This window comes from Drosophila erecta, unplaced genomic scaffold (genome assembly GCF_003286155.1).
Source record: "Drosophila erecta strain 14021-0224.00,06,07 unplaced genomic scaffold, DereRS2 tig00000021-arrow-pilon, whole genome shotgun sequence".
NCBI classification, from domain to species: domain Eukaryota; kingdom Metazoa; phylum Arthropoda; class Insecta; order Diptera; family Drosophilidae; genus Drosophila; species Drosophila erecta.
The window spans coordinates 2,296,607-2,320,819 of NW_020825198.1; the positions used below are offsets into that span (position 1 = coordinate 2,296,607).

Consider the following 24,213-nt stretch of genomic DNA (forward strand, 5'->3'; position numbering starts at 1 on the left):
TATCGTGCAAAGCAGGCTTCTAAATGCATTTTCCAAAATAATATAATAATAATAATATTAATAATATAAAATAATAATAATGCTGTTTCCACAAACCAGTGTTGCCGTATATTCCGAACTCCAGGGCTGCAAATCCTAACTTACAACATTGCCCACCAGATGGAGCCAGTGCCAGGCGCCCGAATTCAAATTTGAATTTGTATTTTCGGGCACATGGAATAATAGTCCAATTAAGCAGTTTTAATAAATTGCAATAATCGACAGTAGGTTTTTAATAACTTCACTTGACAAGCAAGCGCCCTGCGGCTGTGTCATCAATCAAGCGCCAGCACCGCCAAACACTTTTCACACTGATAAGCACTCCACTTTCAGCACTCAGCCATCGGGAATCCGAGTGCCATCGGCTCGACAGGTGTGGTGGGCGCTCAGTTGGTCGCAGCAGTTGGTTGGAGTCGGTCGCGTGTGTAGATATCAGCTCCCGCGGGCAATTAAGTCGCACGGAATCGAATCGGGGCGAGCGCTTATCGCGGCAAAAGAGTAATTTGTGATACCTGTCCGCCGTGTATTGGCTTGTTGGAGCGCTACGCGCTTAAGTGGTGTTAATTTTTTATTAATTATTATCGTATTTATTACTCAACGAAAGTGAAGTGCGAAATCGGTCGCCTCAAGTGCCCGTCCGTACGTGCAAAGCCCGCAAATAAATTACACAGCCATATAGCCGTGGTCCTTCCCTTTACACTCGCCCACTGCAGCTGATAATGCAGACGAAGTCCGCCTGATCGATCCCCATTCCGATTCCGATTCCGCTTTCGATTCGGAGTACGAGTGCGAGTGCGGGTGAGTGTGATTTACAGACCAATAGCTATTACCACTATCAACGGCACATTAGACAAATTGCTAAATTAGCTGCTGTTTCCGCCACCTTACGCACATATAAGCACATGAACATACGAACAGCACAGCTCGCAGCTCGCAGCTCGCAGCCCGAAATCCGAAATCTGAAATCCTCCCTCCCTCTTTTAGGTGGCTCTGATAAGCGAAGCCCCACAATTGACTGATTCAATGCCTATTGGGGCACTTTGTGGCTGGAACTCTGATAGCTGATAGCTACATATTTGCCTTTGGGGCTAATTGTTTGATCCGGTAATAGGTAGTAGCCAGCCAGCCTCTGATTTTGGACAGCTGCTACCGAAAATGAACCCGCCGCACTGATCCTCTCATCCTCTGATCCCATCCAACCCGCTCCGACCTGAACTGGCGCCATCATGGACTCTTACTTCGACTCGGCCATCGAGTACAATCGCTCCAACCCCATCAGTCTGGCCAGAACCAGCAGCCAGGCCCAAACCGTGCAGAACGAGAAGAACTGGGAGTGGTCGTATCTTGTGGTGAGTGCCTCCACTGAAGGGGTCCAAAACAACCAGTTTTATTTGCGCCGCTCTTTATCTTTATAAGCCATCACTAAAATCTGGGCTTACCAAATTGCAACCGAATGCAAAGTTCCTGCAGTTTATAGATCGCGATCATGGTAGTAGGGAGTGATTGTATCTTTATCTCATATCTTATTTGCAATTGCCTTCGGGGAACTAAAAACTGTATGCAAATTGTCCCAAAACGAAATGTACTGTATTATTTATGAATTTTCTCGAGCGCTCAGCCGATAAGGAACTCTCTATTAAGGTTAATGATGACAGCCGTGTTATACGGGTATGAATGACACTATTTGAGCAGCGTTAGCAACGAACTTAATCTTAGCATGTAAGAAGGGCACTTTAAATGTTTAGGTGTGGCGCTTTGTGTTTAGCAAAACTAAGTGGCTACTGCCTCTGCTTACCCCAATGCCACAGAGAAAATGTCGCAACCTGGAGCTGGAGGACTCGTACGACATCTACATGCGGCGCCTGCGCGTCGGCTACCTGTCGCTGTTCATCTTCATCCACGTGGCGGTGACCGTGATCCACACGCTGCTGCTGCTGACCACGCCGGAGATCAAGTACGTGTACGTGGACATGGTGGCCTACATGAGCTCCGCACTGCTCATCTGGGTGGTGCTGTCCGTGAACTTCCGGAGCGATCTGGTGAGCAAGCACGGCTGGGTGGTGTACGCCACCTCCTGGCTGGCGGTCTGTGTGATGGTCCTGATGGACATCGGGCTGAATGTCTACCACGCCACCAGCCACAACGACATCCTGAATCCGATCTACGATGCGTACACCCTGTACGCCATATACATGTTCATGCCGGTGCCGTACCTGCTGCAACCCTTTGTCCTGGGATCGGCAGTCACCTTATGCTACATAATAAACTACAGCTTCGTGATCACCGCCAAGGATGACAACCAGATGCACAGCATCCTGAACGAGGCCATATACCTGAGTTGCGTCAACCTCTTGGGGATTTTCTTTCGCCTGATGAGGGATATAGCGCTACGTACCACCTTCCTCGATCGTCGGCAGTACGTGGAGGAGAATCTCCTACTGCGCTATGCCAGGGATCAGGAGCGGAGTCTTTTGCTGAGCATCCTGCCTGCCCAGATCGCCGATCGGTTGCAGGAGGATGTGAAGAACCGCATCGAGCGATCCAAGCAGCAGCACCAGCAGCAATCGCAACTGGATCTGCGAAGGAGTGCCGATAGCCAGACCCTCAAAAGGTGGCGACAACCGGATCATGGGTGAGTGGAAAGCTGTAAAGCCAAGCAACTCTTCTATAAGTGGTGTTAAAATCCTAGCTGAAATATTACAACCATCTGCTTCTCTTCAGCACCCTCTTCATCGAGCCTCACGAAGATGTCACCGTCCTCTACGCGGATGTGGTCAACTACACCCACCTGACCACCACCCTGGATGTGAAGAAGCTGGTGGAGGCTCTGCACGATCTCTTCGTGCGCTTCGACATCGCCAGCGAGGAGTACAACGTGCTGAGGATCAAGTTCCTGGGCGACTGCTACTACTGCGTGGCTGGACTGGCCAATCCCAATGCGGACCACGCCAAGTGCTGTGTGGATCTGGGACTGCGGATGATCAAGGACATACGAGATGTCAGGTAGGCACAGCTTCATATTGATTGAAATATTGATGTCATTAGCCGTGTTGTGATTAGTCACCTCTGATAACTCGCATTTCATTAGGCCGGATGGGAGCTGTGATTACTGATAACGATTAGAGAACTTTTTAAACGAATCTATCATAATGGAATTAAAGGAATTTCAACGGTTATTTATTAGACAAATATTAGTTTTACACGCAAATGCCGAAATACTATTACCTGCTCCCTTTCCAGAATTTAACCATTTTAACTGGAATCACGTGCTGTAAAAAAAACGTAATGTCGTTAGTGACCGACGTAATTTACCAAACCTGATAAGACATACAAATTCAAATGGAAACCTATTAAATTGGCCAATAAAAGCTGTTTGCCATTATTGGAAAATAACCATATAATGTAAGCATACATTGAACTATGCTTGAATGTGAGCATACTATTGAAAATGTATTTTATTGAATTTGTGGAAAGCAAAAAGTATATCCATGCAATAATTATTACACCCGTTACTCGTAGAGTAAAAGGGTATACTAGATTCGTTGAATAGTATGTAACAGGCAGAAAGAAACGTTTCCGAAGATTTAAAGTATGTATATTTTTGATCAGGATCAATAGCCTAGACGATCTGGCCATGTCCGTCTGTCCCTCTGTCCGTATGAACGCCTCGATCTCAGGAACTACAAAAGCTAGAATGTTGAGATTAGAAGAATGTTGCCCACACTGTCACGCCCACACTTTTTTTTTATTTACTTTTTGTAATTTTTTTGATGTGATGATGTTGAAGAAATTCATAAAAATTAAGAAATGTCTGAAGCCCTATACTCCATAACTCTTATCTTAATCGGATTTTGAAGAGGATGTGAAGTGTTTCTGACGCAATTCTCTGAAAATCTGCATTTAAATTTGAAAATTTGTTTTTTTTTTAATTTTGTTGTTGTTTTTTCTAATGTAGAATTCAAAAAGAAGGCTGAAGTTCTAAAGTCCATAATTCAACCTTCAATTATCGTATTTTGAAGTGGCATACCTCTAAATGTTTCTGGAGCAATTGTCTAAAAATCTGCATTCAAATTTGGAAATTGATTTTTTTTTTTAATTTTTTTGTAATTTTGTTAATGTGATGACCGTCAAGTTGCCAGCTTTAAAATCAGGAATGTACTGAAATATGTATGTTATGTGATTTTGCAGTATTATTTCATTTATTTTATAATAAAAGCACCCTAATTTACTTTATAACACATTAGAATGATATTATTTTATATGCATTTCTAGTTTACATACAATTTACCTATGTAAAATTGCATAGTTCTCTATTTTCCAGTAGTTTACATGATCAGAGCGAAAGAGAGCAAAGTTCCGTTTGATCGTCGCTTATTCCATTTTCTTCCTTTCCTCTAAGTACGCCGTTACCTGTCAGTTCTTAGCTGCGCATTTCTCAGACGGTTGCTTTTTCGCTTCGCGTGTTTCAATAAGTTGAATTAAACTAAAAGCGTTCGGAATTCGTTAAAACTTGTGTTAATACTAAGTTATCATTATCGCTCTGTTCAATCAATCTCTCTGTTTCGATTTTGAGTAATTAAAGACCCTGCAAGAAGTGAAAAACCTTGTGCTTCGGTGCACATGTGTGTGTGAGCTTCAGAAAATGGCAGCTGCCAATTTTATGTTAAATAAACATTGAAAAGGAGTTATTCTACTTAAAATGAAAGCATTGTCGGCTAGTTAGTATGTTAGTAATAGCGTGCGAACGCAAAATGCAATATAAGATTCGAATTTACGGTTTTTAATTTAGGCATTCAAGCGGGTGACGCGCGTTTTCATATGTGTGTGTGTCTCGATGCGACAAGTTCGCTGTGTTTTAAATCCGCCGTGCTCCTACTTCGCCGTGCATAAATGCCGGTGTGTTGGCAATGATGCGAAATTCGCCGCAAATAGTAATTGTGGTTTGCGGCGAATTTTGATATCCAATTTAAATGATTTAATTTAATTCAACGCGTTCTTTTTTTTATGTTCCATTTTTTTTTGGGTGGTATTTTATGTGCATAAATTTATTGAAATTTTAACATCTTGGTGTGTTGAAATAAAGGTAATTCCTCATAATTAGAGGAAAATTTCCTTGTAAAGTGTTTATATTTGTTTTTATTTTAAAGTGTTCAAAAAGGGAAAAGTAAAATTTTCAATTGAAAAGTGTTCATTTGGCAATTTCAAAAAATTAAGAAATGTCCTAAGACTGAAGTTCTAAACTCCTTAACTCAACTTATCCTAATCGGATTTTGAAGTGGAATACCTCTAAATGTTTCTGGCGCAATTTTCTGAAAATCTGCATTCAAATTTAGAAAATTAATTTTTTTTAAATTTTTTGTAATTTTTTTGATGTGATGATGTAGAAATTCATAAAAATTAGAAATTTTGAAGTGGCGTACCTCTAAATGTTTCTGGAGCAATTCTCTAAAAATCTGCATTCAAATTTGGAAATTTATTTTTTTTCAATATTTTTGTCATTTTCCTGATGTTATGATGTTGTACAAATTCAAAAGTGTCCCAAGGCTAAAGTTCTGAACTCCATAACTCAACTTATATTAATCGGATTTTAAAGTGGCATACCTCTAAATGTTTCTGGAGCAATTCTCTAAAAATCTGCATTCAAATTTGGAAATTTATTTTTTTTCAATATTTTTGTCATTTTTCTGATGTTATGATATTGTACAAATTTAAAAGTGTCCCAAGGCTGAAGTTCTAAAGTCCATAACTCAACTTATATTAATCGGATTTTAAAGTGGCATACCTCTAAATGTTTCTGGAGCAATTCTCTACAAATCTGCATTCAATTTTAGAAATTTATTCTTTTTCAATATTTTTGTCATTTTCCTGATGTTATGATATTGTACAAATTCAAAAGTGTCCCAAGGCTAAAGTTCTGAACTCCATAACTCAACTTATCTTAATCGGATTTTAAAGTGGCATACCTCTAAATGTTTCTGGAGCAATTCTCTAAAAATCTGCATTCAAATTTGGAAATTTATTTTTTTTCAATATTTTTGTCATTTTCCTGATGTTATGATATTGTACAAATTTAAAAGTGTCCCAAGGCTGAAGTTCTAAAGTCCATAACTCAACTTATATTAATCGGATTTTAAAGTGGCATACCTCTAAATGTTTCTGGAGCAATTCTCTAAAAATCTGCATTCAAATTTGGAAATTTATTTTTTTTCAATATTTTTGTCATTTTCCTGATGTTATGATATTGTAAAAATTCAAAAGTGTCCCAAGGCTAAAGTTCTGAACTCCATAACTCAACTTATCTTAATCGGATTTTGAAGTGGCATACCTCTAAATGTTTCTGGAGCAATTCTCTAAAAATCTGCATACAAATTTGGAAATTTATTTTTTTTCAATATTTTTGTCATTTTCCTGATGTTATGATATTGTACAAATTTAAAAGTGTCCCAAGGCTGAAGTTCTGAAGTCCATAACTCAACTTATATTAATCGGATTTTAAAGTGGCATACCTCTAAATGTTTCGGGAGCAATTCTCTAAAAATCTGCATTCAAATTTGGAAATTTATTTTTTTTCAATATTTTTGTCATTTTCCTGATGTTATGATATTGTACAAATTCAAAAGTGTCCCAAGGCTAAAGTTCTGAACTCCATAACTCAACTTATCTTAATCGGATTTTGAAGTGGCATACCTCTAAATGTTTCTGGAGCAATTCTCTAAAAATCTGCATACAAATTTGGAAATTTATTTTTTTTCAATATTTTTGTCATTTTCCTGATGTTATGATATTGTACAAATTTAAAAGTGTCCCAAGGCTGAAGTTCTGAAGTCCATAGCTCAACTTATATTAATCGGATTTTAAAGTGGCATACCTCTAAATGTTTCTGGAGCAATTCTCTAAAAATCTGCATTCAAATTTGGAAATTTATTTTTTTTCAATATTTTTGTCATTTTCCTGATGTTATGATGTTGTACAAATTCAAAAGTGTCCCAAGGCTAAAGTTCTGAACTCCATAACTCAACTTATCTTAATCGGATTTTAAAGTAGCATACCTCTAAATGTTTCTGGAGCAATTCTCTAAAAATCTGCATTCAAATTTGGAAATTTATTTTTTTTCAATATTTTTGTCATTTTCCTGATGTTATGATATTGTACAAATTCAAAAGTGTCCCAAGGCTAAAGTTCTGAACTCCATAACTCAACTTATCTTAATCGGATTTTGAAGTGACATACCTCTAAATGTTTCTGGAGCAATTCTCTAAAAATCTGCATTCAAATTTGGAAATTTATTTTTTTTCAATATTTTTATCATTTTCCTGATGTTATGATATTGTACAAATTCAAAAGTGTCCCAAGGCTAAAGTTCTGAACTCCATAACTCAACTTATCTTAATCGGATTTTAAAGTGGCATACCTCTAAATGTTTCTGGAGCAATTCTCTAAAAATCTGCATTCAAATTTGGAAATTTATTTTTTTTCAATATTTTTGTCATTTTCCTGATGTTATGATATTGTAAAAATTCAAAAGTGTCCCAAGGCTAAAGTTCTGAACTCCATAACTCAACTTATCTTAATCGGATTTTAAAGTGGCATACCTCTAAATGTTTCTGGAGCAATTCTCTAAAAATCTGCATACAAATTTGGAAATTTATTTTTTTTCAATATTTTTGTCATTTTCCTGATGTTATGATATTGTACAAATTTAAAAGTGTCCCAAGGCTGAAGTTCTGAAGTCCATAACTCAACTTATATTAATCGGATTTTAAAGTGGCATACCTCTAAATGTTTCGGGAGCAATTCTCTAAAAATCTGCATTCAAATTTGGAAATTTATTTTTTTTCAATATTTTTGTCATTTTCCTGATGTTATGATATTGTACAAATTCAAAAGTGTCCCAAGTCTAAAGTTCTGAACTCCATAACTCAACTTATCTTAATCGGATTTTGAAGTGGCATACCTCTAAATGTTTCTGGAGCAATTCTCTAAAAATCTGCATACAAATTTGGAAATTTATTTTTTTTTCAATATTTTTGTCATTTTCCTGATGTTATGATATTGTACAAATTTAAAAGTGTCCCAAGGCTGAAGTTCTGAAGTCCATAACTCAACTTATATTAATCGGATTTTAAAGTGGCATACCTCTAAATGTTTCTGGAGCAATTCTCTAAAAATCTGCATTCAAATTTGGAAATTTATTTTTTTTCAATATTTTTGTCATTTTCCTGATGTTATGATGTTGTACAAATTCAAAAGTGTCCCAAGGCTAAAGTTCTGAACTCCATAACTCAACTTATCTTACTCGGATTTTAAAGTAGCATACCTCTAAATGTTTCTGGAGCAATTCTCTAAAAATCTGCATTCAAATTTGGAAATTTATTTTTTTTCAATATTTTTGTCATTTTCCTGATGTTATGATATTGTACAAATTCAAAAGTGTCCCAAGGCTAAAGTTCTGAACTCCATAACTCAACTTATCTTAATCGGATTTTGAAGTGACATACCTCTAAATGTTTCTGGAGCAATTCTCTAAAAATCTGCATTCAAATTTGGAAATTTATTTTTTTTCAATATTTTTATCATTTTCCTGATGTTATGATATTGTACAAATTTAAAAGTGTCCCAAGGCTAAAGTTCTGAACTCCATAACTCAACTTATCTTAATCGGATTTTGAAGTGGCATACCTCTAAATGTTTCTGGAGCAATTCTCTAAAAATCTGCATACAAATTTGGAAATTTATTTTTTTTCAATATTTTTGTCATTTTCCTGATGTTATGATATTGTACAAATTTAAAAGTGTCCCAAGGCTGAAGTTCTGAAGTCCATAACTCAACTTATATTAATCGGATTTTAAAGTGGCATACCTCTAAATGTTTCGGGAGCAATTCTCTAAAAATCTGCATTCAAATTTGGAAATTTATTTTTTTTCAATATTTTTGTCATTTTCCTGATGTTATGATATTGTACAAATTCAAAAGTGTCCCAAGGCTAAAGTTCTGAACTCCATAACTCAACTTATCTTAATCGGATTTTGAAGTGGCATACCTCTAAATGTTTCTGGAGCAATTCTCTAAAAATCTGCATACAAATTTGGAAATTTATTTTTTTTCAATATTTTTGTCATTTTCCTGATGTTATGATATTGTACAAATTTAAAAGTGTCCCAAGGCTGAAGTTCTGAAGTCCATAAGTCAACTTATATTAATCGGATTTTAAAGTGGCATACCTCTAAATGTTTCTGGAGCAATTCTCTAAAAATCTGCATTCAAATTTGGAAATTTATTTTTTTTCAATATTTTGGTCATTTTCCTGATGTTATGATGTTGTACAAATTCAAAAGTGTCCCAAGGCTAAAGTTCTGAACTCCATAACTCAACTTATCTTAATCGGATTTTAAAGTAGCATACCTCTAAATGTTTCTGGAGCAATTCTCTAAAAATCTGCATTCAAATTTGGAAATTTATTTTTTTTCAATATTTTTATCATTTTCCTGATGTTATGATATTGTACAAATTTAAAAGTGTCCCAAGGCTAAAGTTCTGAACTCCATAACTCAACTTATCTTAATCGGATTTTGAAGTGGCATACCTCTAAATGTTTCTGGAGCAATTCTCTAAAAATCTGCATACAAATTTGGAAATTTATTTTTTTTCAATATTTTTGTCATTTTCCTGATGTTATGATATTGTACAAATTTAAAAGTGTCCCAAGGCTGAAGTTCTGAAGTCCATAACTCAACTTATATTAATCGGATTTTAAAGTGGCATACCTCTAAATGTTTCGGGAGCAATTCTCTAAAAATCTGCATTCAAATTTGGAAATTTATTTTTTTTCAATATTTTTGTCATTTTCCTGATGTTATGATATTGTACAAATTCAAAAGTGTCCCAAGGCTAAAGTTCTGAACTCCATAACTCAACTTATCTTAATCGGATTTTGAAGTGGCATACCTCTAAATGTTTCTGGAGCAATTCTCTAAAAATCTGCATACAAATTTGGAAATTTATTTTTTTTCAATATTTTTGTCATTTTCCTGATGTTATGATATTGTACAAATTTAAAAGTGTCCCAAGGCTGAAGTTCTGAAGTCCATAACTCAACTTATATTAATCGGATTTTAAAGTGGCATACCTCTAAATGTTTCGGGAGCAATTCTCTAAAAATCTGCATTCAAATTTGGAAATTTATTTTTTTTCAATATTTTTGTCATTTTCCTGATGTTATGATATTGTACAAATTCAAAAGTGTCCCAAGGCTAAAGTTCTGAACTCCATAACTCAACTTATCTTAATCGGATTTTGAAGTGGCATACCTCTAAATGTTTCTGGAGCAATTCTCTAAAAATCTGCATACAAATTTGGAAATTTATTTTTTTTCAATATTTTTGTCATTTTCCTGATGTTATGATATTGTACAAATTTAAAAGTGTCCCAAGGCTGAAGTTCTGAAGTCCATAACTCAACTTATATTAATCGGATTTTAAAGTGGCATACCTCTAAATGTTTCTGGAGCAATTCTCTAAAAATCTGCATTCAAATTTGGAAATTTATTTTTTTTCAATATTTTGGTCATTTTCCTGATGTTATGATGTTGTACAAATTCAAAAGTGTCCCAAGGCTAAAGTTCTGAACTCCATAACTCAACTTATCTTAATCGGATTTTAAAGTGGCATACCTCTAAATGTTTCTGGAGCAATTCTCTAAAAAACTGCATTCAAATTTGGAAATTTATTTTTTTTCAATATTTTTGTCATTTTCCTGATGTTATGATATTGTACAAATTCAAAAGTGTCCCAAGGCTAAAGTTCTGAACTCCATAACTCAACTTATCTTAATCGGATTTTAAAGTGGCATACCTCTAAATGTTTCTGGAGCAATTCTCTAAAAATCTGCATACAAATTTGGAAATTTATTTATTTTCAATATTTTTGTCATTTTCCTGATGTTATGATATTGTACAAATTTAAAAGTGTCCCAAGGCTGAAGTTCTGAAGTCCATAACTCAACTTATATTAATCGGATTTTAAAGTGGCATACCTCTAAATGTTTCGGGAGCAATTCTCTAAAAATCTGCATTCAAATTTGGAAATTTATTTTTTTTCAATATTTTTGTCATTTTCCTGATGTTATGATATTGTACAAATTCAAAAGTGTCCCAAGGCTAAAGTTCTGAACTCCATAACTCAACTTATCTTAATCGGATTTTGAAGTGGCATACCTCCAAATGTTTCTGGAGCAATTCTCTAAAAATCTGCATACAAATTTGGAAATTTATTTTTTTTCAATATTTTTGTCATTTTCCTGATGTTATGATATTGTACAAATTTAAAAGTGTCCCAAGGCTAAAGTTCTGAACTCCATAACTCAACTTATCTTAATCGGATTTTGAAGTGGCATACCTCTAAATGTTTCTGGAGCAATTCTCTAAAAATCTGCGTACAAATTTGGAAATTTATTTTTTTTCAATATTTTTGTCATTTTCCTGATGTTATGATATTGTACAAATTTAAAAGTGTCCCAAGGCTGAAGTTCTGAAGTCCATAACTCAACTTATATTAATCGGATTTTAAAGTGGCATACCTCTAAATGTTTCTGGAGCAATTCTCTAAAAATCTGCATTCAAATTTGGAAATTTATTTTTTTTCAATATTTTTGTCATTTTCCTGATGTTATGATGTTGTACAAATTCCAAAGTGTCCCAAGGCTAAAGTTCTGAACTCCATAACTCAACTTATCTTAATCGGATTTTAAAGTGGCATACCTCTAAATGTTTCTGGAGCAATTCTCTAAAAAACTGCATTCAAATTTGGAAATTTATTTTTTTTCAATATTTTTGTCATTTTCCTGATGTTATGATATTGTACAAATTCAAAAGTGTCCCAAGGCTAAAGTTCTGAACTCCATAACTCAACTTATCTTAATCGGATTTTAAAGTGGCATACCTCTAAATGTTTCTGGAGCAATTCTCTAAAAATCTGCATACAAATTTGGAAATTTATTTATTTTCAATATTATTGTCATTTTCCTGATGTTATGATATTGTACAAATTTAAAAGTGTCCCAAGGCTGAAGTTCTGAAGTCCATAACTCAACTTATATTAATCGGATTTTAAAGTGGCATACCTCTAAATGTTTCTGGAGCAATTCTCTAAAAATCTGCATTCAAATTTGGAAATTTATTTTTTTTCAATATTTTTGTCATTTTCCTGATGTTATGATATTGTACAAATTCAAAAGTGTCCCAAGGCTAAAGTTCTGAACTCCATAACTCAACTTATCTTAATCGGATTTTGAAGTGGCATACCTCCAAATGTTTCTGGAGCAATTCTCTAAAAATCTGCATACAAATTTGGAAATTTATTTTTTTTCAATATTTTTGTCATTTTCCTGATGTTATGATATTGTACAAATTTAAAAGTGTCCCAAGGCTAAAGTTCTGAACTCCATAACTCAACTTATCTTAATCGGATTTTGAAGTGGCATACCTCTAAATGTTTCTGGAGCAATTCTCTAAAAATCTGCGTACAAATTTGGAAATTTATTTTTTTTCAATATTTTTGTCATTTTCCTGATGTTATGATATTGTACAAATTTAAAAGTGTCCCAAGGCTGAAGTTCTGAAGTCCATAACTCAACTTATATTAATCGGATTTTAAAGTGGCATACCTCTAAATGTTTCTGGAGCAATTCTCTAAAAATCTGCATTCAAATTTGGAAATTTATTTTTTTTCAATATTTTTGTCATTTTCCTGATGTTATGATGTTGTACAAATTCCAAAGTGTCCCAAGGCTAAAGTTCTGAACTCCATAACTCAACTTATCTTAATCGGATTTTAAAGTGGCATACCTCTAAATGTTTCTGGAGCAATTCTCTAAAAATCTGCATACAAATTTGGAAATTTATTTTTTTTCAATATTTTTGTCATTTTCCTGATGTTATGATATTGTACAAATTTAAAAGTGTCCCAAGGCTGAAGTTCTGAAGTCCATAACTCAACTTATATTAATCGGATTTTAAAGTGGCATACCTCTAAATGTTTCTGGAGCAATTCTCTAAAAATCTGCATTCAAATTTGGAAATTTATTTTTTTTCAATATTTTGGTCATTTTCCTGATGTTATGATGTTGTACAAATTCAAAAGTGTCCCAAGGCTAAAGTTCTGAACTCCATAACTCAACTTATCTTAATCGGATTTTAAAGTGGCATACCTCTAAATGTTTCTGGAGCAATTCTCTAAAAATCTGCATTCAAATTTGGAAATTTATTTTTTTTCAATATTTTTATCATTTTCCTGATGTTATGATATTGTACAAATTCAAAAGTGTCCCAAGGCTAAAGTTCTGAACTCCATAACTCAACTTATCTTAATCGGATTTTAAAGTGGCATACCTCTAAATGTTTCTGGAGCAATTCTCTAAAAATCTGCATACAAATTTGGAAATTTATTTTTTTTCAATATTTTTGTCATTTTCCTGATGTTATGATATTGTACAAATTTAAAAGTGTCCCAAGGCTGAAGTTCTGAAGTCCATAACTCAACTTATATTAATCGGATTTTAAAGTGGCATACCTCTAAATGTTTCGGGAGCAATTCTCTAAAAATCTGCATTCAAATTTGGAAATTTATTTTTTTTCAATATTTTTGTCATTTTCCTGATGTTATGATATTGTACAAATTCAAAAGTGTCCCAAGGCTAAAGTTCTGAACTCCATAACTCAACTTATCTTAATCGGATTTTGAAGTGGCATACCTCCAAATGTTTCTGGAGCAATTCTCTAAAAATCTGCATACAAATTTGGAAATTTATTTTTTTTCAATATTTTTGTCATTTTCCTGATGTTATGATATTGTACAAATTTAAAAGTGTCCCAAGGCTAAAGTTCTGAACTCCATAACTCAACTTATCTTAATCGGATTTTGAAGTGGCATACCTCTAAATGTTTCTAGAGCAATTCTCTAAAAATCTGCGTACAAATTTGGAAATTTATTTTTTTTCAATATTTTTGTCATTTTCCTGATGTTATGATATTGTACAAATTTAAAAGTGTCCCAAGGCTGAAGTTCTGAAGTCCATAACTCAACTTATATTAATCGGATTTTAAAGTGGCATACCTCTAAATGTTTCTGGAGCAATTCTCTAAAAATCTGCATTCAAATTTGGAAATTTATTTTTTTTCAATATTTTTGTCATTTTCCTGATGTTATGATGTTGTACAAATTCCAAAGTGTCCCAAGGCTAAAGTTCTGAACTCCATAACTCAACTTATCTTAATCGGATTTTAAAGTGGCATACCTCTAAATGTTTCTGGAGCAATTCTCTAAAAATCTGCATACAAATTTGGAAATTTATTTTTTTTCAATATTTTTGTCATTTTCCTGATGTTATGATATTGTACAAATTCAAAAGTGTCCCAAGGCTAAAGTTCTGAACTCCATAACTCAACTTATCTTAATCGGATTTTGAAGTGGCATACCTCTAAATGTTTCTGGAGCAATTCTCTAAAAATCTGCATTCAAATTTGGAAATTTATTTTTTTTCAATATTTTTGTCATTTTCCTGATGTTATGATGTTGTACAAATTCCAAAGTGTCCCAAGGCTAAAGTTCTGAACTCCATAACTCAACTTATCTTAATCGGATTTTAAAGTGGCATACCTCTAAATGTTTCTGGAGCAATTCTCTAAAAATCTGCATACAAATTTGGAAATTTATTTTTTTTCAATATTTTTGTCATTTTCCAGATGTTATGATGTTGTACAAATTCCAAAGTGTCCCAAGGCTAAAGTTCTGAACTCCATAACTCAACTTATCTTAATCGGATTTTAAAGTGGCATACCTCTAAATGTTTCTGGAGCAATTCTCTAAAAATCTGCATACAAATTTGGAAATTTATTTTTTTTCAATATATTTGTCATTTTCCTGATGTTATGATATTGTACAAATTCAAAAGTGTCCCAAGGCTAAAGTTCTGAACTCCATAACTCAACTTATCTTAATCGGATTTTGAAGTGGCATACCTCTAAATGTTTCTGGAGCAATTCTCTAAAAATCTGCATTCAAATTTGGAAATTTATTTTTTTTCAATATTTTTGTCATTTTCCTGATGTTATGATATTGTAAAAATTTAAAAGTGTCCCAAGGCTGAAGTTCTAAAGTCCATAACTCAACTTTAATTAATCGGTTTTTAAAGTGGCATACCTCTAAATGTTTCTGGAGCAATTCTCTAAAAATCTGCATTCAAATTTGGAAATTTATTTTTTTTCAATATTTTTGTCATTTTCCTGATGTTATGATGTTGTACAAATTCAAAAGTGTCCCAAGGCTAAAGTTCTGAACTCCATAACTCAACTTATCTTAATCGGATTTTAAAGTGGCATACCTCTAAATGTTTCTGGAGCAATTCTCTAAAAATCTGCATTCAAATTTTGAAATTTATTTTTTTTCAATATTTTTGTCATTTTCCTGATGTTATGATATTGTACAAATTCAAAAGTGTCCCAAGGCTGAAGTTCTAAAGTCCATAACTCAACTTATATTAATCGGATTTTAAAGTGGCATACCTCTAAATGTTTCTGGAGCAATTCTCTAAAAATCTGCATTCAAATTTGGAATTTTATTTTTTTTCAATATTTTTGTCATTTTCCTGATGTTATGATATTGTACAAATTCAAAAGTGTCCCAAGGCTAAAGTTCTGAACTCCATAACTCAACTTATCTTAATCGGATTTTGAAGTGGCATACCTCTAAATGTTTCTGGAGCAATTCTCTAAAAATCTGCATTCAAATTTGGAAATTTACTTTTTTTTCAATATTTTTGTCATTTTCCTGATGTTATGATATTGTACAAATTTAAAAGTGTCCCAAGGCTGAAGTTCTAAAGTCCATAACTCAACTTTTATTAATCGGATTTTAAAGTGGCATACCTCTAAATGTTTCTGGAGCAATTCTCTAAAAATCTGCATTCAAATTTGGAAATTTATTTTTTTTCAATATTTTTGTCATTTTCCTGATGTTATGATATTGTACAAATTCAAAAGTGTCCCAAGGCTAAAGTTCTGAACTCCATAACTCAACTTATCTTAATCGGATTTTGAAGTGGCATACCTCTAAATGTTTCTGGAGCAATTCTCTAAAAATCTGCGTACAAATTTGGAAATTTATTTTTTTTCAATATTTTTGTCATTTTCCTGATGTTATGATATTGTACAAATTTAAAAGTGTCCCAAGGCTGAAGTTCTGAAGTCCATAACTCAACTTATATTAATCGGATTTTAAAGTGGCATACCTCTAAATGTTTCTGGAGCAATTCTCTAAAAATCTGCATTCAAATTTGGAAATTTATTTTTTTTCAATATTTTTGTCATTTTCCTGATGTTATGATGTTGTACAAATTCCAAAGTGTCCCAAGGCTAAAGTTCTGAACTCCATAACTCAACTTATCTTAATCGGATTTTAAAGTGGCATACCTCTAAATGTTTCTGGAGCAATTCTCTAAAAATCTGCATACAAATTTGGAAATTTATTTTTTTTCAATATTTTTGTCATTTTCCTGATGTTATGATATTGTACAAATTCAAAAGTGTCCCAAGGCTAAAGTTCTGAACTCCATAACTCAACTTATCTTAATCGGATTTTGAAGTGGCATACCTCTAAATGTTTCTGGAGCAATTCTCTAAAAATCTGCATTCAAATTTGGAAATTTATTTTTTTTCAATATTTTTGTCATTTTCCTGATGTTATGATGTTGTACAAATTCCAAAGTGTCCCAAGGCTAAAGTTCTGAACTCCATAACTCAACTTATCTTAATCGGATTTTAAAGTGGCATACCTCTAAATGTTTCTGGAGCAATTCTCTAAAAATCTGCATACAAATTTGGAAATTTATTTTTTTTCAATATTTTTGTCATTTTCCTGATGTTATGATGTTGTACAAATTCCAAAGTGTCCCAAGGCTAAAGTTCTGAACTCCATAACTCAACTTATCTTAATCGGATTTTAAAGTGGCATACCTCTAAATGTTTCTGGAGCAATTCTCTAAAAATCTGCATACAAATTTGGAAATTTATTTTTTTTCAATATTTTTGTCATTTTCCTGATGTTATGATATTGTACAAATTCAAAAGTGTCCCAAGGCTAAAGTTCTGAACTCCATAACTCAACTTATCTTAATCGGATTTTGAAGTGGCATACCTCTAAATGTTTCTGGAGCAATTCTCTAAAAATCTGCATTCAAATTTGGAAATTTATTTTTTTTCAATATTTTTGTCATTTTCCTGATGTTATGATGTTGTACAAATTCAAAAGTGTCCCAAGGCTAAAGTTCTGAACTCCATAACTCAACTTATCTTAATCGGATTTTAAAGTGGCATACCTCTAAATGTTTCTGGAGCAATTCTCTAAAAATCTGTATTCAAATTTTGAAATTTATTTTTTTTCAATATTTTTGTCATTTTCCTGATGTTATGATATTGTAAAAATTTAAAAGTGTCCCAAGGCTGAAGTTCTAAAGTCCATAACTCAACTTTAATTAATCGGATTTTAAAGTGGCATACCTCTAAATGTTTCTGGAGCAATTCTCTAAAAATCTGCATTCAAATTTGGAAATTTATTTTTTTTCAATATTTTTGTCATTTTCCTGATGTTATGATGTTGTACAAATTCAAAAGTGTCCCAAGGCTAAAGTTCTGAACTCCATAACTCAACTTATCTTAATCGGATTTTAAAGTGGCATACCTCTAAATGTTTCTGGAGCAATTCTCTAAAAATCTGTATTCAAATTTTGAAATTTATTTATTTTCAATATTTTTGTCATTTTCCTGATGTTATGATATTGTACAAATTCAAAAGTGTCCCAAGGCTGAAGTTCTAAAGTCCATAACTCAACTTATATTAATCGGATTTTAAAGTGGCATACCTCTAAATGTTTCTGAAGCAATTCTCTAAAAATCTGCATTCAAATTTGGAATTTTATTTTTTTTCAATATTTTTGTCATTTTCCTGATGTTATGATATTGTACAAATTCAAAAGTGTCCCAAGTCTAAAGTTCTGAACTCCATAACTCAACTTATCTTAATCGGATTTTGAAGTGGCATACCTCTAAATGTTTCTGGAGCAATTCTCTAAAAATCTGCATTCAAATTTGGAAATTTACTTTTTTTTCAATATTTTTGTCATTTTCCTGATGTTATGATATTGTACAAATTTAAAAGTGTCCCAAGGCTGAAGTTCTAAAGTCCATAACTCAACTTTTATTAATCGGATTTTAAAGTGGCATACCTCTAAATGTTTCTGGCGCAATTATCTAAAAATCTGCATTCAAATTTAGAAATTTATTTTTATTTAATTTTTTTGTAATTTTTCTGATGTGATGATGTTGTAGAAATTCAAAAAAACTATGAAATATCCCAAGGCTGAAGTTCTATACTCCATAACTCAACTTATCTTAATCGGATTTTGAAGTGGCATACCTCTAAATGTTTCTGGAGCAATTCTCTAAAAATCTGCATTCAAATTTGGAAATTTACTTTTTTTCAATATTTTTGTCATTTTCCTGATGTTATGATATTGTACAAATTCAAAAGTGTTCCAAGGCTGAAGTTCTAAAGTCCATAACTCAACTTATCTTAATCGGATTTTGAAGTGGCATACCTCTAAATGTTTCTGGAGCAATTCTCTAAAAATCTGCATTCAAATTTGGAAATTTATTTTTTCAAATTTTTTTTGTAATGTTTCTGATGTAGTGATGTTGCAAAAATTCAAAAATGTCCACAGACTGAAGTTCTCGAGTCCATAACTCAACTTATCTTAATCGGATTTTGGAGTGGCATACCTCTAAATGTTTCTGGAGCAATTCTCTAAAAATCTACATTCAAATTTGGAAATTTATTTTTTCAAAATTTTGTTGTAATTTTTCTGATGTTCGGATGTAGTAGAAATTCAAAACAATTATAAAAAGTCTCAAGGTTGAAGTTCTAAAGTCCATAACTCAACTTATCTTCATCGGATTTTGAAGTGGCATACTTCTAAATGTTTCTGGCGCAAATCTCTAAAAATCTGCATGCAAATTTAGAACATTTGTTTAATTTCATGTATTTAAATTATACCCGTTACTCGTAGATTCGTTCAAAAGTGTATATACCATATAAAGTATTCTTGATCAGGATCAATTGCCGAGTCGAAGTTTTTTTTCGTTCCACAGAAAAGGTTGAAATTTCTCGTTTGCATTCGTGTAACTGGACTATAGCATTCTATCTTGCTTTTCTTTCCCTTTAGGGAGAAGCGTCATCTGAATATCGACATGCGAATCGGCGTCCACTCGGGAGATGTCCTCTCCGGCGTAATTGGAGCCGCCAAATGGCAGTTTGACATATGGTCCAAGGACGTGGATATCGCCAATAGACTGGAGGCCACCGGAGCCACAGGAAGAGTGCATGTGAGCCAGAAGACCCTATCACTGCTGGATGGCGAGTATTTCTTCGAGGACGGCACCGAAAAAGCTCGAGAGGATGCAGTGCTCCAGAAGCACGGCATTCGCACCTTCCTTATCAAGTCACTGCGCGTGAGTACTCCAGAAAGGTCCTATGTTCCTTGCCAGCACCATTATCTCGAACCGAAAGTTGTAGGCCCCCATGCATGACCCGCGTCGCAGGATGAGGGAGCGGCAGGCGAAGAAGCTGAGCGAGGTCAGCAAGTCCAACTTCATGCACAACTCCACGCTCCACCAGTACAACCAGGTGCGCAACCAGGCCAAGCTGGAGATGTGTCGCGAGCTGGACAAGATGCCCATCGGCAGGATACAGTGAGTAGTGCTTGGCAAGCCCTGAAATGTAATGCTAACGGCTATCCCCTTTTCAGGCTCACCAAAGTTTTCAGGCGGAGCACGCGGCTCACCCAGGATGAAATCGAAGAGGAGACCTTTCGCCGCAACATCAGCTCCTGCTGTCTGTTCTTCCGCATCCGCAACTGGGAGCTCCAGTACATGAAGGAGCCAGATGTGATGCTCAAGTACAGCATTGCTTTGGCTTGGGTAATCTACATGGGTCTGCTGACCATCCAGCTGCTGAGCAAGGAGTAAGTAAAAGGGCACCCTTAATTAAGCAGTTGATTACCTGTACATTTCCACTTCAGTGCCCGCTATCACTACTGGTACATAGATGGCACCACGATTATCCTGCTCACCATTCTGCTGATCGTATCCTGGTACAAGAAGCTATGGATCATGTACATGTCCGATGCGGATGTGTCCTCGCCGAGCAGCAGGCTCAGTGGCTTCTTCTTCCGCATGTCGGATGAGATGCAGCGCAACGTAGTCATCCGGGTGGTGATGTACTTCCTGATCATCTTCTCCTACTGCGCGGTGGCCATAATGCAAGTGGTGGGATGCAGCAGCGACGAGGACTACGCCGATCTGGATCCGAGCTACGAGGAGCGGGTGCAGTGCTTTCATCCTTGGGTGGGAAAGCCCCTAGAGTCTGGCATTAGCACTTCCATTAAACAAACTAATTTCTCTGCAGATACTCACCAACTGCATGACTCTGGTCATTGGCATGTCCTTTCTTTTCACACGGATCCCCTTCATCATCAAGTCCTGCTTCTCCGCCCTGATAATGATCGGCTATGCGGTGCTGGTGGTGTCCGAGTTCAACTACATATACGCCAACAGCCCCTCCACCAATGTCAACTTCAACGCCAAGTACTCGCACATTCTGCTGATGATCATAACGTTCGGCATCTTCCACCTGATGGAGCGGCAAACGGAGTTCATTGCCAAAGTGGATTACAAGTAATTACAGTGGACTTACCTCTTGCGAGAAGCACTGCTCATACACTATTTATTTTGGCAGCTGGAAACGGCAGCTAATTAAGAAGCAGGAGGATGCTCTGATCACCAATGACACCATCAAAGTGCTACTTACCAATATTTTGCCCACACATGTTGGTAAGTTTTCCCAGCATTAGCTTGTGACCCATACTAATCGCAAACTAAACTCCAAATCCGCCCACCCAGCTGACTTCTATCTGTCGAACCAACTGCAGAATGAGCTTTACTACGAGGAGTACGATAACGTGGCCGTGATGTTTGCCTCGATCAAAAACTTCGACACAGACAAGATCGGATTGCGGGTGCTGAATGAGATTATCTGCGACTTTGACGATGTGGTGAGTAGTCTGCCATCGTTTTCCGCGAATCCCCCATTGATATGGGTGCCTAAATTTGGGCACTACGTAACGCTGCATAGCAATCTTATCGAATCGTAACAGAACGAAGTGCCTATCCAAGAAGTGTCTTGAATTAGATAGCAGTGACATTCTGTCTACCGTCTATTGAGATAAATTCTACCATTTCAAATGAAGGGAAGCCATATCAATGCTAATACCTAAATAGAATGAAAATATAAGATTGAACTCTAAATGAAACTAATCCGAGTATCCGTCTCTCCACTTTCAGCTGAACAAGTACTCGCAGAGCCTGCGCGTGGAGAAGATCAAGGTGGCCAACTGGACGTACATGGCGGCCTGTGGCGTGGATGTCTCTCGTTCCGAGCAGGTGAACGCCCCCCAGCTGAAGTTTCGCAACGTTTCGCTCATGCCCAACGGCCGCAGGAGTCGCTACGACGGAGCACGCAGCTCCAATGCGGACGGAGTGCAACGGGTGCCGTACGGAAACGGGAGCAACATAGCGCTGGACCTCGACTTGGAGCGGGGTCAGTACGAGGGCAATGTGATCACCAGCGGGCCGCGCATCAGCACCACCCAAAACGGGAGCAGCAGCAACGAGGTGGTGCGGGTGATGGCCGAGTTCGCCCTGGACCTGATGCGCACCATGCGGCGCTTCAACACCGAGAACATGCAGACGGAGTACGAGGGCAGCACCGACTACGGCATGCTGAGGATCGGCATTTCGCACGGCAGGGCCATGGCAGGGGTGGTAGGCATCTCGAAGCCACACTACGACATCTGGGGCAATCCGGTGAACATGGCCTCGCGCATGGACTCCACCGGGGTGCCCGGCCGGATCCAAGTCACCGAGAACACGGCGCTCAAGCTGCGCGAGTTCAACATCCAGTGCAACTACCGTGGCATGACCTTTGTCAAGGGGCGTGGCAACATACCCACCTACATCATTGGCACCGACAGCGAATACCAGTTCCTGCCACATCGCCCGCCCGCGGCAACCAAAGAAGACTAGCTGAAATTTACCAGAGATTAGATCTAAGGCATGCATGTATATAAATATATTAGGCTTAGGGCAGCCACAAATAAAAGTAAAAAAAAAACAAAAAAAAAATACATTTGTTTTAATTTTTTTCGGAATTATTGCGTTAAAAATAATGGGAGTTTTGCTGTTTCGCAGTACCAGGCGAACAGAAACTCGAAAGTTGACCCAACGATCAAATAGATAGATTTTCCCAGCATCCTTGTGCCACGAATCAAGAAATTCGCCGTAATTCAAACTAAAATGGGAGTTTTTCCGTTTTGCAGTACCAGGCGAACAGAAAATCTTGGAAGTGACCCAACGATCAGATGTTTCCAACATCCTTGTGCTACAAATTATGATCGCCTGGTGCCAGCAATCGGGAAATTTGACGCAAAATGCTTAGTTGTGGCAAATTTGGTCGAGCAATTGGGAGATCTTTCGATATAAGTACCAGGCGAACAGAAATCGCAGAAGGGGACCAACGATTCCCAGCAGCAGCCTGCTAACGATTATGTTCCCCTGGTGTTAGAAATCACGAAGTTACCCACGAAATCCGCAGTTGAGGCCAATTTGGATGGCAAAATAGAAGAAATTTCGATTCCTGGTACCAGGCGAACAGAAATCTTTTTTTTTTTTTTTTTTTTTTTTTTTTTTTTATTGTAGTTTATTAAGATATACAGGATAGCTATGAACCCTTTTATTACCTTATTTTCTATTGTTTCTGCCAATTGGCGCTCCGGCTATAGGGAATATTTAATATAGCTTTTTCTAGTTTGGTCTAATACTCTCATGTTGTTTTATAATTAATGTTTAGCTATTAAGCTATTGTTATCTTAGCACTAAGTCTCTTGGTTGACGTCTTTTGATCCTCTGCCTCGGTCGAGTAATGGTGAGATCATTAGCGAGACGATTCCTGTGGTTCATCAGTCTTGAGTTGTACCGACTGGAGTGGAAGTTGATTTGTTGTAGTACCGTAACTAGTTTTAGGTCCCTATGTAGCACGCTATTTCGAATGTACCACTCACAGCCTGTAATTTGTCTCGCTATTTTGTTCTGGGCCACCTGAATTTTTTTGATTTGGCTATCTCTTGCTATCCCCCAGATTTGGCAACCATATTGCCAGATGGGAGCAATGACCTGCTTGTATAGGGTGAGCTTATTTCGGGTGGAGAGTTTACTGTTGCTTCTTAGGAGCCACCAGTGCTTTGTCACAGCTGCTCTCACCCTTGTTTTGATGGCTGCTATGTGGGGAGCAAATGTGAGCCGGCGATCTAATGTTATGCCAAGATATTTGGCCGTACTACACTGCTGTACCATCTCCTCACCTAGTTGAACAGCAGGTGGTGTTTTCCTCCTTAGTGAGAAGCACACGTTAGCTGACTTTTGACCATTTATGCCAATATTCCATCTTCTTGCCCATTTCTCGTACCTGTCAGCGTACTCTTGTAGGCCGTCTGCTGCTTCATATTCGCAGGATGATCTGTAAGTAACACAGACGTCATCGGCGAAAGTGGCTAGAGTCATCCTGTCAGGGTTGGCGTCCATACTAGCATTTGGCTGCGGCATATCGTTGGTATACAGACAGTACAATAATGGACCCAGTACACTTCCTTGAGGCACTCCTGCACTGACCTCATGTATCCCTGAGGTTGCGGAGTGGAAACGTACTGCGAACTGCCTATTCGCCAAGTAGGACCGCATTAGCAAGTAATACGGTGCTGGTAGTGTCATTTTTATTTTGGCCAATAGGCCAATATGCCAGACTCGGTCGAATGCTTCCTTAATGTCCAAAAAGAGCGCATTGCAGTATTCTTTCTCATCGTAGGCTTGCAATATTTGGTCAACGATGCGGTGCAGTTGTTCTATTGAACTGTGACCTGCACGAAATCCAAATTGGTGATCAGGGATGGCTCTTCTGGATGACATTATCCCAGCAATTCGGGCAGAGATAAGTCTCTCAAAGATCTTCGAGATTGAT

At 36.1% G+C, this 24,213-nt stretch overlaps 1 protein-coding gene across 3 annotated transcripts; it reads left to right on the top strand.

Moving 5' to 3' along the window:
- Positions 1-808: 808 nt before the first annotated feature.
- Positions 809-22,319, top strand: LOC6546483 (adenylyl cyclase X E). 3 transcript variants are annotated; one of them, XM_001971216.3, is made up of 12 exons: positions 809-837; positions 1,024-1,388; positions 1,848-2,671; positions 2,761-3,042; positions 19,310-19,595; positions 19,660-19,835; positions 19,892-20,107; positions 20,165-20,489; positions 20,551-20,819; positions 20,881-20,975; positions 21,045-21,196; positions 21,486-22,319. In XM_001971216.3, the coding sequence occupies exons 2-12, from the start codon at positions 1,266-1,268 to the stop codon at positions 22,224-22,226; spliced, it is 3,489 nt and encodes a 1,162-aa protein (XP_001971252.1). In that variant the 5' UTR covers positions 809-837; positions 1,024-1,265; the 3' UTR covers positions 22,227-22,319. The 3 variants fall into 3 exon arrangements, with proteins under 3 accessions (XP_001971252.1, XP_026833449.1, XP_026833451.1); XM_026977648.1 differs by lacking the exons at positions 809-837; positions 1,024-1,388; positions 1,848-2,671; positions 2,761-3,042 and adding an exon at positions 4,428-4,765; XM_026977650.1 differs by lacking the exons at positions 809-837; positions 1,024-1,388; positions 1,848-2,671; positions 2,761-3,042 and adding an exon at positions 4,945-5,122.
- The last annotated feature ends 1,894 nt before the right edge of the window (positions 22,320-24,213 follow it).

Excerpts from the sequence above, each read along its gene's own strand:
- LOC6546483 (XM_001971216.3), top strand. The coding sequence starts at position 1,266 with ATGGACTCTTACTTCGACTCGGCCATCGAGTACAATCGCTCCAACCCC. Across the intron at positions 20,108-20,164 it reads ATCCAGCTGCTGAGCAAGGA|TGCCCGCTATCACTACTGGT; the intron begins GTAAGTAAAAGG and ends TTTCCACTTCAG. Across the intron at positions 21,197-21,485 it reads TCTGCGACTTTGACGATGTG|CTGAACAAGTACTCGCAGAG; the intron begins GTGAGTAGTCTG and ends CTCCACTTTCAG.